This window comes from Chaetodon trifascialis, chromosome 16, assembly GCF_039877785.1.
Source record: "Chaetodon trifascialis isolate fChaTrf1 chromosome 16, fChaTrf1.hap1, whole genome shotgun sequence".
Classification (NCBI taxonomy): domain Eukaryota; kingdom Metazoa; phylum Chordata; class Actinopteri; order Chaetodontiformes; family Chaetodontidae; genus Chaetodon; species Chaetodon trifascialis.
This window is the reverse complement of record NC_092071.1, coordinates 18,069,148-18,086,921: the sequence shown is the minus strand read 5'-3', so window position 1 is coordinate 18,086,921 and position 17,774 is coordinate 18,069,148. Positions and strand designations below refer to the sequence as shown.

At 40.4% G+C, this 17,774-nt stretch overlaps 1 protein-coding gene across 1 annotated transcript; it reads left to right on the top strand.

Annotated features, from left to right (window-relative positions):
* The first annotated feature begins 12,825 nt into the window (after nucleotides 1–12,825).
* LOC139345123 (V-set and immunoglobulin domain-containing protein 1-like) lies at nucleotides 12,826–17,530 on the top strand. Its single transcript, XM_070983618.1, has 7 exons — nucleotides 12,826–12,936; nucleotides 13,076–13,239; nucleotides 14,073–14,280; nucleotides 16,238–16,393; nucleotides 16,533–16,649; nucleotides 16,768–16,912; nucleotides 17,001–17,530. Exons 1-7 carry the CDS (start codon nucleotides 12,894–12,896, stop codon nucleotides 17,095–17,097), a joined length of 930 nt encoding a protein of 309 aa, XP_070839719.1. The 5' UTR covers nucleotides 12,826–12,893; the 3' UTR covers nucleotides 17,098–17,530.
* The last annotated feature ends 244 nt before the right edge of the window (nucleotides 17,531–17,774 follow it).

Here is a 17,774-nt window from a genome sequence, read left to right as displayed (position 1 = left end):
TTATAAAATCTTCACATTTGAGACGTCAAATATTCAATGTGCTTGAAGGCATCTGAGTCAGGCGTATTCAGGCGCTTTCATGGCGGTCGTTACAAATGTGCACATTCATGTTTCAGGTAACCTCGTCCTTTAGAATATTTGGAGAAAAAGCAAGGTGGTAATAGTGGATAATGAATGCAAGTTCATTCAAATAATACACTTGTTTTGCATAATTTCATCCCGGTCTGCACAATAACAGCTTATCAAACTGTTAAAAGGTAATATGATGGATCTGTGAGGCCAGAGGATGCTATTTGTTCCAGTGCAACACATTGTAAAAATGTGGGATGTAAGTCAACCATGAGAGTTATTTCAGCTAATTCAAATCAACATGTTCGACCAAAAAGAAGCCTGATCCATCTGCTCTGTGGTTTCAGTGAAATGCACTTACATTTTATAACGCAAACTAACACAAGTATCAAATTGTCATTCAGGTTGGTTTATTCCCAATAAATGAATACAAACATGCCTATTCAGGTATAAATTCTTTTGAGATAGCCGATGCATATCTTTAACGAACTCCAAATGCATACAGAGGAGAAACATTAGCGGCCCTTGCATGCTCACAGTAAATATCACTCATTCCACTCAGAACATGTATTACCTGCTTTCTGGACATGAAATCAGCACATTCATCCCAAAAGCTGTGAGGATCTTTTGTTCTATGCTTTTACTTTAGGATATTTGCTTATATAAGAGAGAAAATAGATTTCTTTTGACACATATGTTCAAGAAGTAGAGGAGGAGAAAAAAAAGTGTTGAACTGATTTCAATGTGAATTTTCTTGCCTCTAGTGTATATGTGTAATTACATGTGAATTGTACTGTAAATATGATATCTTTCACTTAATAGTTCTTAATGCATGAACAAAAACATGGCAGTTCGTAATACCAGCTAGCCTCACTGCTAATGGCATGGACAGCTTCTCTAGCATTGGCATACTTCTGCAAACGAAACCTAAAAAAAGAAACACAAGAAATACATGGTGTGAACAAAATAATGGAGAACTCAATGCAAAGTCCTCTCACAGTGACGGAGTTTCTGGTGGCTCTGAGTTTGTATTGGTTCACCCACTCCCTTAAGAACAAGTCTAATGCTAATGCTGTTGAAGATTCCTGGAAATTACATATGCCTTGGTTCACTGTCAGCAAATGGGATGGTGGCCTTGTTAATGAAATTCTCTAGTTGGGCATTCCCTTTTGCCATGTCTGAATTTAGGATTTGCAGGAGATTTCAGCACAGTATAGCTGCAGCGTTTACCTCAGCCATCGTCCATGAATCAACTGAAAAAAGTGATGGGCATCGTCGGCTAGCTGACTTATAGAGGCTAGGGGAGCAGGATAGCCTTAAGAAGGCGAGTGGGATGTTCTTTCCTGCTCCTCAATAAGACAGTCACATGTGCCCTTGAGCAAGGCACTTAGCCAATTGCCCAAGTGCAGCTGCTCACTTGCTAACAACAGAAGTCTATGTCTGTGTGGGCGACCTCCCACAAATAAACATGTTTAGCTACATTGAGGGTATTGATAGAATACTGTCCCCTGGATACATGTAAAGATGAAAAACAGTTCCACAAACACCCCTTAGTTCTGTACTGTAGGAGTAAGTTACATTCAGTGTTGCAGTGTGATTAATCTGTTTCAGTCAGTGCCATAAACCAGCTTAGACCTACTATAGTAAAACTTATAAATAATGTTATTTTATTTTTTTTCTGACTCCAGTCTTCATGTTAGGGTGTTTCATCTGGGGTCACAAAACTCCCTCAAAAAAAAAAAGAAAAAAAAAAAGAGATATGCATGATGGGCGGGACCTGTGACCACAAAACTGTCCTGTGAGTTATGAAGAGCACTGAGACTGACCTCTAATGCAAGACAGGACCACACCCATGCAAGACAATTTCATCCACCAAACACCAGACCAAGGCTGACAGGCTCCTCACTGTTGGAAGAACTTTTGCTGGTGCATTCATTATTTTGTATGTACCCTGTAGGTTTTGTTTTGCATGACCTGAGTTTTGAAAGGTTTATTTTCATATATTTTTACTCCACACCATCCGATTCATCTCCACAACCAGGAAAAGAAAGATCCAGTGTTTACATGCTCAAATTGCACTTGTTTTACAGCCAGCTCTATAAATCTTTGTGAAACAAACTGTTCGTAAAACTGGAAGAAAAATGTCAACATAGAACGTGCATCGCGTGATTCGTGTGGATCACCAACGTGTACTTCTATATAATGTATTTACTGTAAATCACGCGATTTGGAATAGATGCACCAAGTGCATGCTGTAGTTTTATCAGGTTCAGCATAAGCATTAACATCAATCGCCCTTCAACTACAAAGGATGTAGAGGATGCTCACCAGTAGCATCTGAACGTAAGCCATGTGATTGCACACTGAGTGGGTGTTCCCTGTATTTTCTCTTTAATAAGTTGCCTCTGGTTATGGTCTGTTGTCGATTACTGTATGATGATACTTGCAAGAAGCTGTGCTGATTCCCAGTTACACATCAGTATACCTCCCTCTTTGAAAGAGCATACCAGGGAGACTGTCTCATGTTTAACCAGTAGGTGAGAACGATTTTCCACACTTTATAAAAATTGGTAACTAAAAGAAAGAAACCCACAAAAGACCAACAGCTCATTTTATTTTTCAGTATGAATTAGTAAATGATTTTATTCATTTCTGTGTTCATTTCTGATTTATTGTATTTGTTGCATTTGTTATGGATTGTTATTCTTACTGTTGTTGTTGTTTTATCATAAGAAGGAAATGTAATTCATCTGATATACTGGCACTGGAAGAAAAATGCATTTGGTTTTTGTACTGTAATTGTTTCGTTCTCATTGGGCGCTTATTTGATTCAGTTGTTTAATAAGGTGTTTGATTTCATTTGGAGTATCAGTACTCATGGAATCAACATTTGTGTAGTATGAAGTTGTATTTTTTTTTGTCAGTGCAAATTAATGTTATAGTGTCAATCAGCTTTTTTAGGTGTTTGAACAAAATGTGTTTTTTACAAATACAAGGTGTTCAAGTATGTGGTATAAAAAGGGTTATCATTCAAACAACAGACTTTTTACAAATAAAGGCTTATACAGTAAAGAAAGCTAATGTCTTTTCATTTGCCCTTTGAGGACTAATACATTGTTTCATTTGACTTTTTATTAATTTCTTTTCAGGTATTAGTCCCCAAAAGGTAAATAGCATACAATGTTGCAAAATAAGAGGATAAAATCAGGTATTTACCATCGCTATTCCAGGTTGTTGTCAGAGCTCTCACCTCTTCGCTGGTGTTTTGCTTTTGATAAGGACTGTTGGATATGAAGACAGTCCCAACACAAAATTTAAGAAAAGATTATCTTCTTTTAATTTGATTACAAAACATTGCGCGTTTATGAGAACATACCTCCTTTCATACCCTATTTCCTGAATAAAGACGCAAAGTGACTCCTGCTGACAAGTGTAATATTTGCCCCTTTTTCAATTCAGGAACTACTAAATTGTATTTTTTGGACATTGTTGGCAAATATAACAAGAGTAAAACGTATATACTGTAGTACAGGTTGGATAAAGTAGCTTTGTGGCCTGTCTGGGGCACTTTGAGTTCAACATCTACAAACCACAAGATAATTAATTAGTTCTGTCACAAGGACAGATGCAGTTGAAACTCTTTGCTGAGACTTTTTTGTCCTCTTGTCAAGGACATGATGCTACTGTATATATGGTAGCACATTTGTTTTTTTCTTTTGTTTTTTCTTGTTGAATCCACTCTTTTTGGGTTTGGGCTACAGCAAATGTTTAGGTGGTGAAGGTGAACAGCCTCTAAATGTGACTGCACCTGGAGCACAGGGAACAGTAATGGGTAGCAGTGAAATATTATGTTCTTTGTACACCTCTAAGCACAAGGAGGCAATGTGTTTCTGTCCAAACATTGCAGCTGCTCAGCTCATTGATTTTATAGATTCATAGTAAAGGGACTTTGGGGGCCTTTGGGTGCAACATCTACCCTCACTTTTGAGTTCCTCGTGATGCAACAACCTGATTAAAAGCACAATCTGTGGTCTAAAATAAATTTTAGAGAGTCGCTCCCACCAACAAAATTCAAAACACAGTACTGGAATCTGCTGTCACTTCCACATAAAATGACAGGGCTTTTAATACACAGACAAATGACAAAGTTATTAATGTTATCCGATGTTGTTTCAGTGCTGTTAACATCAATGATGTTTGTACATACGTCTGGCCTGTAACAGCTGACAAGCACAAAAATCTCACCTTTCTTGTACTGTACGATGTAAGGAGGGCAGGGGCCTTTCTGTGTGGAGTTTACATGTTCACCCCATGTCTGTGTGGATGTCCACTGAGGCTTCAGTCTCCTCTCACAGTCCAAAGACACAGGTTAGGTTCACAGGAGACTCTAAATTGCCTGTAGGTGTGAATGTGAGTGTGAATGTGTCTGTCCACATGTGGGTTAGCAACAGTATGTGACAGACTGGCAACATCTCCATGCCTCACGCTCTGTGCATGCTGGGATGGTCTCCAGCCCTCAGCAACCCTTTAGAAAATGGTTGGACATCAATGTATGCCAGATTGTGTTGTTAATTGCGCATTGATGGCTTTAAATAGTCATCACTTCCAGGCTTCATTAATGATTTTTGAGCAGTGACGTCCCCAGACACTAATACTTCAATGTCGTCAGGGGCAGGACCTGGGGCTTCATGCATACAAATGACACATACGCAGCTTGGTGTGCAACTTTTAGGACAGCATAAAGTAAAGTGGACATGAGAGCACATTCTACACATCATGTATATGCAGATTTGGGAAAAGGTTCAGGTGCGGGATTTGGTGATGCATAACTTACCTCTGTTATTACAGTACAAAGTTAAAATGGGTTTTCTGATAGCTATTTATGATGTGGAAATATAACTTCACTGTACAGTTCAAGGCATGAAAGATAGAACTGAATGCATGTTATATTGCCTGCTTATATTGTCTGCGAAATCCTGACTCACAAAAACTGAAAAGTATTTGAAATTCCAATTATTTTAGAACAGGAGGAGATTAAACAAGACTAGGAGTCCACAGACATGCTAGCAGCTCTGTGGTTTAGGCACAGTGGTGTTTTGAGCTAAATGCCAATATCAGCATGGTAACATGCTCATAATGATGTTAGCATGCCAAATCTTCTAATTACCATTGAACACAAAGTACAGCTGAGACTGATGGGAATGTCATTAGCTTTGCAAATATTTTGTCATAAACTTAAGTATCAGACAAATTGAAGGTTTGATCTGATGATCGCTAACGCCATTAGGACACATCTGGGAACCATGAATGTCTGTACAAATGCTTATATTAATCCATCAAGTGGATGTTGAGATATTTCAAAGGCCAAATGTAAACTTTTACCTGCTGGTGGCATTAGAAGAAAAGCCAGAGAGGCACCAAAGTCACGACAATTCTTCCTCTGGGAACCATAAATGTGTGTACTTTCAAGGCAATCCATCCAATAGTTTTTGAGATATATCTGGACTAAAGTGGTGGATCCACATTGCCATACCTAGAGCCACAGCTAAAACAGTTAAAAGACCAGTGTGAAGGATTTAGTGGCATCTGGTGATGAGGTTCCAGATTGCAACCAGCTAAATACCCCTGGACCTTTCTAAGTGTGTAGGTGAATCTATGGTGGCCATGAAACTGAAAATGTGAAAGGCGCTCTCGAGCCAGTGTTTGGTTTGTCCATCTGGACTTCTGTAGAAACATGGCAAACTCTGTGGAAGAGGACCCACTCCCGCTGTACATATAAAGAGCTTATTCTATTATAACAACAACAGAACAGCTCCTGTGTTGATCATACACATGAGAACATAAGTATGATTCTTATATTCTTATATCATCTCTGCCAGTGCATACCCCTAAATCTTACACACTGGTCCTTTAAGTTCTCATATCAAAATTATATTGGAATTAATGAGATTTCAGTCATTTAAAATTGTTGGGAGAAAATAATTACTGTCAATAAAGTGCATTGGCGGGTGTCCCTGTGGCCTAGTGGTTAAGATGGTTAAGTCTTTCATCTGCTTGTCTCTGTCGAGGGACAGCGCAGGGTCAGCTGTGCTGCCAGCCAATAGGCCTTTGATTCTGACTTGGCATGGCAGGAAAAACGCATGTTGCCAATAACAATGACGATGGCTGTGTTCCATTCCAGTGTGCCAGTAAGCCATGACAGTGTGACAATGCAGCAAGCACAATATCAGGACCCTGAGAGCGAAACGCTGACACTAACTCTTTTTGACCATTATATTTTTGTTTGTGGTTTGCCTTACCAAAAAAAAGTTACCAGCTACCAAGCTGGACAGCTGTTGTACACCTGTCCTCAAACATGCAAAACAGCCACCTAGCAGCCATTAAAATAATAGCTACAGCCGACCTTGCTCTTGTTTTTCCACACTTCCCCTTTTTCTGCTCCATACCAGTTCTTTTTTGAGACATAGCTGCTTTACTATAAATAATGCATCGGGGCAAGAAAAGGCCGCAGCAGCACAGTTAAAGGGCAGAGAATCATTCTCTAAGTTTCCAATGTACTGTATGTAGTGCATAGTAAGTTTCCATCGTTTGTAGTTCATAGCACAGGACACAATGAGCTTCACACGATGATGATGATCTTTAAATATCATGTAGCATTAAAAGTGATGCATCATTTACACTCTGGCTGTTTTCTCAACACAAAGCCTTAAAGACAAAGCTTAAATTGATGCTTAACAATATTATTGTTACATTAGAAATATTCATTTGTTGCATATTTCTTGTTATGTTGGAAGCAAACAGCATTTAGTCAACTACAATTAAAGATATTAGAGGATGATGTTGAAAGGTTTTATTGCAAGAACTGTAAAACGTACAGTATTTTCTTATACATCATATACGTGCTCGAAAATTTCCAACATTAAACAATTGATTAGTGGCCACAGTTACTCTTCTCCTTGAGCTTTGGAGAGCACTGTTATGACCACAATTTATACATATTAGCAAGACTGATTTAAAGGTCAGAGGTCAAATATCGAGGAATGAGAAGCGACTAATAGATAACAGGGGACCTTCATACTTGGACAGAATCAATGTCACTAATATGCGAGCAGGTCATTAGTTCGAGTTGTGGTAAAGCAGCGTCCTTACTGAGTTTGCTGTGACAACATCACCAATAGAGACACAGTAATGGAGCCATAGTTTAATTATTCGAACCAACCCAAAGACATGCTGTATCTGTTTTAAATGTGATCTGATCACAGGGCTTTAGCAACGTCTGCTTGGACCATGGATCATTAAAGCAGACACAAGCAGAAAGTTGAGATGAAATAGATTGACTTCTGTTAACTGGAAAGTGGTGGATTTCTTCTGTCATCCACAGATCCATCTACAATCCAGCCATACCTGGATGCAGCATTTTCCATCTTTATGCCCAAAACTGAGCTTGTCATGAACTTTCACACAGTGCAACTTGATTTGACTGATTGCTGTGTTTCAATGTATTGTGTCTAAGCGCCTTTCATGTCGTTGTTGTGCGTGATGTATGCCTCCTCTCGTAGCTGTGCCCTGCGTAATGATCCTCTCCTGACATGTCAGCCTTTAGATACAAGGCAGATTTAATGCACAGGTTTGTCTCACCTAATTGATTTCTTTTAATTTACTCTGAGTCGCCTCTACCAAGCACTTCAACAGTTGATTATGCCACTAAGAGAGTTGACCTTGAGAGAAAGGAAGGTGTATAAATAATACGTCCAACATGCAAGGATGCACAGATCAGCCTATATTAAATCAAGATCACATTATACCATTATAACTCATTGCAAAGCACTCTAGGTAAGGTCTTTGGGAAACAATGGCGATAACAGAATGTACAAATACTTCTGCTTTATTTCAACGCTTCATGTTTAGTATGGATAGAATATAAAACGTGCAGCTTCAGCAGGTTTTCCTGTGTTTTCATCTTTCTCTCCATGGATTGGCTGTTTCTGCATTGGAGTGCATAGCTCTGTTGAGAAGATGGATACAGAGTCAGTGAAGTAGCTCGGCAGAATGTGCCTTCCATTTCTGTGTTCTATTGTCAGCACTCCATATAAAAACATAAAATATTGAAAAGGTCCATTAACATGGGTCAGAAATTGATGGCTGTTCCCGTGTGAGAAAGAAAAAAAAAATGAAAGTGGCCAAAAAGCAGTGAATGCTTTGGCTTTGCGGCTTAGAATTGCTTGTTCTTTCTGCCACGTACATGTGTTTGATTAATTGTTTTAACTGAGTAATGCATGAAGGTTACAGTCTATCTGGAATATTTGAAACATTCTGGTGCAAAGAAATGATAAAAAAAAAAAAGGTCAACAATGCTGCACTTTTGGCGTCACAATCATGATTGTCATGATTCAATATTCAATCCAGCGTTTCAAGCAAAGCTCATGTTAATGGATGCACATGACTATAGATTTTACAACACAGTGGTGCCACCAATTCAGGGAAAAGATGTCCAGTTTCCAACAGATTTACTGTAACTAGTTTCTTCCTGGATCTGCTGGATAGATAATTTCCTCTAAAATCATCAATTATTCAGTCAACAAACAATTAAATCTGTTCATGCTTTACAAGAATCACAAATTCTTTAAGCATCTTTGACACGATAAAATGTCAGGCGTGCTTCCACCTCCTGTCGCACAGTGTGTCCATCTACTTCCCTTCTGCAGCATGTTCATGTGGGTTGCCATGGAGTTCTTGTTTGGGGGTTGAAAAGAGAGTGAAGAGATGAAGAAGAGTGGAAACATAATGTGTCTAATAAAATATTAAGACGCATCTCTTTTATGCAATGTGACCACGGCTGAACCGTTAAATCCGACCCCCCCCCAGGGGCATCAGAAAATCTTAGGGTATGGCAAAGGCAGAGTGAGGGATGGAGGTGGTGGTGGAGCAGTTAAAGGTGAGATTATTGTTACAGTCTGTGCTAGAGAAAATGTATACACTGCATCTTGTATGATGAATGTGACTGCACATGTCATCTGTGTCAAAGGCAATTTTTCACAATTAATTGATCCTAGCTGTGTTTGAGCTTGTCATTGCCCTCAAACGTTTGCATTATCCCATGAATATCAATCAGCGCACAAGATCTCATTGGAAGACGTGGAAATCTCCCTCCACTACTTCCTGTTAGTCACAGAGAAAGCACCCTGAGGATCACCGAACGCATCAATTTGGCATTCTGCGTGGAAAACGCAAACTTCCCCAAGCCAAGCGAAATCTTTCAGTTAAATTAAGATCACAAGTCAAATGCATAAAATTACACTTTTCTGGCAAATCTCAACAGCCCGCTTCTCAATTTATTTTGGCATTTTCCCTGGATTGAAGTCAGTCACTGAAGGACAGATTTTAGATGATCAAAAATGCCATTAGACAAAGTGGATATGGGAACATAATGTGTCTTAGCCAATAAGGGTCAACTATGTGCTTGCTCCTTTTTTTTTTTTTTTTTACTGCCAGCACTTTATGAAAGTTAGATCTTAAATGCAGCACTGACAGGCTGTCAATTAGCCTGTTTGCTGAAATAAACTTTCCCCCTTCCTCTGCTCATTCTTTCATGCTTTCTTCCTTAAGCGGTTTGTGATAGGTCACCGTCTGCAATGACAGACTGTGTTTCAGAGATGACACGAGTATCAGGAGACGTTACCTCTGACTATCCCCGCCCGAGCTTTTTCAAGTTTTATTCGCGCAGTTGTGTCAGTCTCGGTGAAAGCGGTGCTTTGTTTGCATTTGATGCCAATGTGAGATGATAGTTTAGTGTCACTGCGTTTGGCTTTTAGTGCCAAGAAAAAACTAATGCAATGCAAAGGCGACCTTTAGTCTTGTGTGAGTCAGATGATGTTTCACGCCGCTCTCTGAGGTTGTGTGTTCCTGTTCTCAGATGTGGTTTGGTTTTGTACCATCATTATTTTTCTAAGTGGCTGCTTGATACCTGTAGGGACAATAAGTGAAGCCATGCTAAATGTCTGGCCTATATATTTTTCATTTCTATGGTGGGAGGCAGCAGGAGAGGAGGGTGAGGGGGGAGTGAGGCCAGAGTGTGGCGCTCTTGGCTCTGTTGCCAACAGCTGCACCCCAACACACACACACACTGATACACACTCAACATCTAACAGCCTCGTCTGTCATCTGCTGGCCACCTTCTGAACTGCATATCTGTCTTCCTTAATAGCAACAGCAGTTACAGTATCTCAACCAAACTGTTAGCGCTTTTGAACAAAGCACATGAACACATTACTGCAGTAATCAAGTGATGAATACTTGATTATATTCTGTTGTAATCACGTGAAAGCAATCCCCTGACAGGGCCGTCGTGAAGGCAAAGAAAACACCACACCTCCGATTTGTAGACCTACTCACAGTTTCTGAGCCAAAGCTCTGACTCACACCTCCTCGCAGTCTGCTGACAGGGAAACACTGGTTGTGGTGGGTGGATGAATAAGTCTGTGTGGAGGTATTGCACTGGAAGCTGCTGGAGGTTTGAGTAGGACACAGTTTCAGGCCCAGCAGCCTTCATTCCACTGTGTTAGACAGCTCTGTTTGTGCACTGTGGGGGCGGATTCGTCACCGGCCGTCCACTCACATTCAGAATAGTAACTGAGGAGTCATTAATGTGATTGTATCGTATGCTAAAAGGTGAATCAATCACATGGCTACAATCTATTGTACAATTTGGAGATTATTTGCTACTTTAGAAATTTTTAGCGATGTTTTTAAGCATGCTGGCAGCTGGCAGGGCTCTCAGGATGGTCAGTTGACCCAGGCTCAGCTTAACGTGTATTGGATGGATTGCGCTTTGTACATGCTGCCCAGAGGATCAATATTAATGACTTCGGTGAAAATGGCTGCGCTTACGAGCATTTTTTTTTGAAAGCTTTTACCACAAGACCATGAGTTAATTGATAAGAAAAAGAGATTTGTTATCTTGTGATAAAGTGATTATTCAGTCATTATCATGATCATTTCTATCAGTGTCTAACACAGGCAGAGACTGCATTGCGTCTCATAGTTAAAGATGACATTCAGATCAGTCCTCATCATTTAAGGAGAAGACGAGGCCGGATGCACCTCAGTGATCCCGCTGAGAGTCATTTTCTCATGATAAATCATCCCGACATTATGAGAAAACAAGCTTTACTATCATGAAATAACAAAATAATGAACTCATGATCTTGAGATGAAATGTAAAATAACTGCAAGCAGGGACATTCTCGTCTTCTGTAGGTTTGTAGCAAAATACCTACAAAACTATTGGTATTTCCATCAGCCTCATTAGTACTTGTGTTTAGTGCTAATTAGCAAATATTAGCCCACTACCATGTTAACCTAATTTGGGGAACATGGTAAACATCATACTTAAACATCAGCATGTTAACATTGCCATCATGAACATGCTATCAGTTAGCTCAAAGCCTCACTGTGCTTAAATACAGCCTCACAGAGATGCTAGTATGGCTGCTAGCATGGCTGTTGGCTGTCAGTGTTCACACATGTGACGTCCTACAACCTGCATTTCATTTTGGTATCATTTTGCGATGTGATGTGCAAGCAAATTATACACCACAGATATGGAGTATCAGTATTTCATAAATCTAACCAAATGTGTGCATTATTTCTGAGTGTATTCATTCTTTTTGGTTGCCCCACTTGACTTCATGGAATCAGAAGAAAACTTTCATTCTCCCCCTCTTATCACTTACTTACTCATGCTGGCGACTTGATTCTTCATAGCCGTGTCTCAGTCTTGGATTCTGGTGAGCTGGTCATGAGTCATGCTGTTGATTTCATCTATTAAAAGACTGCCCCTTTGTTTTTTTTTCCCCTGTACAGTTCTGCCAACACATGTTGTTCTGTTCAAAGCCTTTGGACATCATCTCATCTTCCAACCTATCACGGGCGTGTCTTCTGGCTAATGAGCTCCACACACCTCCCTCCACTTTCTACATTACCCACCGCCTCCCTCCCTCACCCCTCCAGTCACCCCTGATCAACATTTTTCACATTGTTAATCACTTATGTCAGCTTCTGGTAATTATAGACAATTAAGCATGTGTGATTCACTGTCTCTCCGACAGCGTTGTGCTCCACACTGCGTGAGCGAAAATGACAAAGGTGAAACTGGCTTTATTAAGTACGCAGCACCAGGGAGTGAACTCCCCAATGATAAGCAGCATGTTGCACTGCTTTGGCTTACACATCCTTGAGGCAAGCGATAAAGGCCAGGTGGAGATTAAATTACATTAATTCCTTCGCCAGAAGCCCTGACCCAGAATGACTTACAAGACAAGGAGGGTGGAGTGATGAGCTGGAGTGAAACTACTGCCAAAGTACTGAAAAATGAATTAACCATTAGTGTCAGAACACACTGTGGTCCTGACCTGCCACATAAAGTCAACAACCTCAAACACACAATGGGCTGCGCCGACTGTGACTTGATTAGCTGTTATTCAAAACGCACACTGTGTTTATTCGTGCATCAACGAACAGGTGAGTTGTTTTTCTTCATTTCTCATTTTCTTCGGCCCCACCCGAAATTATTAACGGCTAAAACAGCGTTTTTTGAAAAACAACAGACTATACACACCCAGTCTGGCAAACATGGATATGCAAACATTGTGTTATCAACATGCCCAGTATCAGCCAGTCCATTGCAAGGCAGACTGTAACCTTGCCTATGATACTGTGACGTTTTTGTCCTCTCTTCCGGTGCTGCCTGCTACAGTCAGTGCTGGAGACTGTGGAAAGTTCAGTTCTGAAGAGGCTCTGTGAGTGTGCTCCTCCATTCTCTGAAGATGTGCTCCACGCTGCGCTTGTTTGTGCTTATAAGCATCATAGGTAACTGCATTTCTACTGCTTCATCTTATGTTTTGGGGATTTTTTCAGGGGTAGGTTTGCGTTACATGGTGGTTTTTGTGAAGAAAGATTATGTTTGGATTATATGTACTTGGGTCCTGATAAATGTGTTGCTCTGCAGGATGTGTCGAACTGATCACAGTCAGCACTCCGCACAAATACATCAATGTTACAGTGGGTGGAAGTGTCTTCCTCCAATGTACGTTTGTGACTACTGAGCAGACCACCACCAGCCTTACCGTCCAGTGGGACTTTGTTTCATCGTCCTCCATGAAGCCACAGCAGGTATACACACACACACACACACACACACACACACACACACACACACACTGCTGCTCAGATCAGAGTTTTGCAGTAAGGCAATTTTGATGTGTTTAAATGTGCTTAAAATGGGTCATGTTATTGACTGGGAAGTAGAGATGCTCGGGAATATCAGGTAATGTCAGTGATATAATATCAGGCTTAGTAATTTCATTGATAAAAAGTGAGAAAGATCTGAATATTTCCAATGAAATCAACTGAGCTCAAAAGCCACTCTTTAATCCCTATGTGTTTGTTTAATGACTGCACAAGGCTTGGAGTGATATTGTAAAGACATCAGTCATTATGTGTTTCTTTCAAGTTTGCAAATGCAGAACAAAGTCAAAGCTTGTTGCCAAAATATGCCTTATTGTGGATTTCCATCGGGTGGAAACTTATGAAAGAACAACATTTCGGACAATATCCAAAATCTCAGTGGCTTTTATTTGAAACGATGCTGAAAGTCGTTACAAAGCTTGAACATTCACCAAAAGCACATCTTTTGCCGCTCACACACAGGATGGCGCCTTTCTTTTCGGAGACACACCTCAGTGAGTCAACAGAGCCTGTGATTGAGAAATCAGATAAAAGCACTTTTAATAAAAACACCATTCTAAATGATTGATTGAAGTCATTAATGAATAGAATTCTGACTTTTAAATGAATGTAACAGGATGACCAATGTTTAATTATCTACCACAGGTAATCAAATGACTTTTTAAATAAAATGCCACCATTCTTTGGACATGATACACAAAAAGCCATTCATTTAGGCCCTGGGGACAACAGTCTAACTTGCTGCCATTTGTTTCCAGGTGTATTACTATCAATCAGGAAAGGATGTCATTACAAGTTCTTACGAGGGCAGGCTTCAGCCTCCCTCTTCTCCCGCCACGACTGGAAATGCCTCAATAACGATAAGCAACATGAAATCATCAGATTCTGGAGTCTATACCTGTGAGGTTCACAACTTTCCCGACGTGGACGGACAGTCTCAGGCCAATATCATTGTGAATGTTCTCGGTAAGTTTTGTTAACTGGAAAGAATGCGTTAACCTCCAGTAAGGCTGAATATTTCAGTGAAAGCAGAAGTAGCTGATTGTTTCTGCGTCTGCTTGGTGCTCTGATGTTCTGCTTTCAAACTAGCCTTCACACCCGGACCTGGGTGGAGTCTGACAACATGAGCTGCTGATGCTGTTTGAAAAAAGCTATTGAGATGCAGAGAAAAAAAAAAAAAAAAAAAAAGGATCTCCTGCTGGAGCCTCAGCCATTATTCTCCTGCTGGTCAGGGTGTGGCTACCCGATAAAGGGAGAGCCAAAGCACACAGTCAGATTTTATTTTTGATTCGAAGGTTTGATCCCGTAGTAGCCATTCTGTGTCCTCATTTGTCTTTTCTCTCAGCATTTTACCTGTGAAAGCAGGTCTGCATCAGTCACAACTGAGTGAGCTACTCTTTCACTTTCACCTGAGTATTTCAACATGAAACCTTGTGCGAATGACTGTAGCTACATAAGATTTATATAATCATTTCACGGAAGGGAGAGCACTTTGATTTCAAAGTGATATTGCAAAGTGCTCTTTCCACAACTGAGATTGCTGTATTTATTATCAGTGTTGTAGCATCAACACGTCTATTAAAACAGTGGCCCTGAATAGTGTGATTAGGGAATTACATCCACTTTGGATCCTCTCATTCACTGAGTTACCAGGGACAACCTTGCAGGCCTCAGTATCCTCAGTTGTTTCCATGGTTACTGCAGCAGTCTCCTCATCGTCGGTGTTGGAAATTAGAGTCGGGCTGTGACTACATCCTTGTAGTGCATACAGAACATATATCAGCATCTGCTGCATGTCCTGTATTTCATAAGCTTGATGAAAATGTTTCCACATACTGAACATGATGCATGTGTAAGTGCTCTATGGATATGTGTGGCTGCTGGTGTGGTGTGTATGTGTGACTGTCATGGGATCCAACATGATTTTCATCATTGCTCTCTGTTACATAGAATTATGGTGATATTCCAAGGAGAGTCAGCAGTCTATTATAAATCACCAGTGAGTGTGTGAGCCTTTGCCCGTACCGTGACAACAATAAATATAAAAAATAAAGTTATGTTCAATCTAAAAAGCCTAATGATTAGTGGACTGCCTCCATGAAATACACAGTAAGGAATCAGTCACAAGTCAGGAGCAGAGAGCTGTGAGGCCACTCCCAGCACACATCCTGCCTCACAATGACTAATGGACGGACACGTGACGTCCTGTTGATGAACAATGAGCAAAGATCTGCCATTTTAGCTCAAGTCTGTGAAGTGTCATTGGTAGATGCACAGGTTGATATATGGTATCTTTATCTAGTCTGATTTGACTTTCAGGACCTGTTTTGAACATTGTTAGTGCTAAGATCATAATTATCTCCTAATAATCATGTGGTCTACAGCGCAAGTCCTATCTTTTGTAAAAGTAAAAATTTTTGAGTTGTGATTACAGGTTCATCCAGAAACAAACATCAGCCGGCAGCATTAACAACCACACTGATTCAGTCTTTGATTGATCAAATTGCTTAATAGGAACTAAATATACAAACAATATATATACAATAGCATAAGCCAATCTCTATTTCATGCTATTTTATTCTTCAAGTCCACTACATTTCAGTACATTTTACTGTATTATGTTTGACAGATGTAGTTTGAGACCCAAAGTACTAAAATTATCCGAAAATGTTCCCATAGAAAAAGAAAAACTCCAAAAAGTAAATGTGAATTTGTGTAGCACAACTTTGTGTTTTCCTCATTAATGATCAGATGACCACACAGACTTTGGAGGGGGCCCAGCCCTGCGTTTGGGAACCACTGGGCCAAACTACCATAATTGTATCTGCTGATTAAACGTGTTTCTTTATAAAGTCGAGTACATTTAGAAGAGTAAATGTAAAGCCACATAACGGACTCGTGCATCCTCCTTGTGGTCTGCTAGAGAAGCCCTCTACTCCTTACTGCGCCGTCCACGGTGATGTGGAATCGGGTCACCTGGTCACTCTGACCTGCCACAGCGAGAGTGGGAGCCCAACCCCGACATACAACTGGACCAGACTGGATCAGACCAAGACAATGAGGCCTGTTCTAGGAAGAGGTGAGTACTGTGTGTGTGTGTGTGTGTGTGTGTGTGTGTGTGTGTGTGTGTGTGTGTGTGTGTGTGTGTGTGTGTGTGTGTGTGTGTGCGCTTGTTAACATTCATCCTTTCATAAACATGTGTGTGCTCATTTCCTCAGTGACCATAACTGGAATACTGGAAATCAAAAACATATCCCAGTTTGAGTTTGGGGAGTACCAGTGCAACGCTTCAAATGCTGTGGGATATTCCACCTGCACCGTCGAGCTGAGTGCTGGTATGTTTGTATTTTGAGAAAATGTGCAAAAATGTACACCAATAAACTGAATAAGGCAAAAAAAAAAAGGGGGGGGGGGGGGCTTGATTCATGGATTTAAAAATGCATGTTTGTGTAGAAGTGGGCGATGGGGTGATTGCCGGTGCGGTGATTGGCGCGTTGCTCGGCTGTGTCCTCATCGTCCTGGTTGTGTGGTTCATCGTTCACACCATGAAGAGGCACAAGTACAAAGCGGTCAAAGCAGCCGAGGGCAGCGAGATGAGGTGAGACTTTAGGCCCTCAATGTTGAAGCATTTCATCAGATCACCTCTAATTCAAGCGTGTAACAGCAACTCCCTCTCTGTCCACTAGGGGGACCTCTCCCCAGGCCCAGGGATCCGCAGACAGCGTTCCCAAGGCAACCACAGACAGCAGCCTCCATGCTGAGGGAGATGAGACACGAGCCTAAAAAAAGGCCTGTTGAAAACAACTGGAGCGACGTCACCGCTCTGAACAACAGGATGTTCAGGCTTTAATGTACGTCACTCTCAAATGTAATCAATGTGGTGGAGCTCACATCTGAAGCTGCGTTTTGTCACGTTTTCTGAATCAAGAAAGTTACAATTCAATTTGGCCTTTAACTGTTTTTTCATTTCAGGTTTTTTTTTTATATACTAAAAATCAGCTTGAATGTAGACACAATGTCTGTAGTGCTTTTGTTTGTTTTACCATTTCATAGTTAGTATAGCATTGTTGTAGATGAGCCCTGCATTTGATACACAAGCGACATAATGTTAGAACAAATATTTGAATTCACTGTATGAAACACTCCATAAAAGGTTCATATCATGAGGGGAAAGTCTGTACCATGCAAATGATCCATGAGATCCACTGTGTAGTAATATAATAAGACATTATTGTGTTTAAAAACCAGTGACAAAATTATTGTCTTTTAAGTCTTTTAAATGATAAAATGTCTATAATATATAACGTATAACATCTATAGAGAATAGAATAATTTTTTTAACAGTTAATGGATATTACAGCTCCCAGATGGATCTTTAATTAATCTTTGTTAATACAAACTCTCAAGCGGCTGTAGATGAAATATGACAGTTTTATGTACTTATGCTCAGAGATACTGAT

Excerpts from the sequence above, each read along its gene's own strand:
- LOC139345123 (XM_070983618.1), top strand. The coding sequence starts at position 12,894 with ATGTGCTCCACGCTGCGCTTGTTTGTGCTTATAAGCATCATAG. Across the intron at positions 14,281-16,237 it reads TATCATTGTGAATGTTCTCG|AGAAGCCCTCTACTCCTTAC; the intron begins GTAAGTTTTGTT and ends GTGGTCTGCTAG. Across the intron at positions 16,650-16,767 it reads CACCGTCGAGCTGAGTGCTG|AAGTGGGCGATGGGGTGATT; the intron begins GTATGTTTGTAT and ends ATGTTTGTGTAG.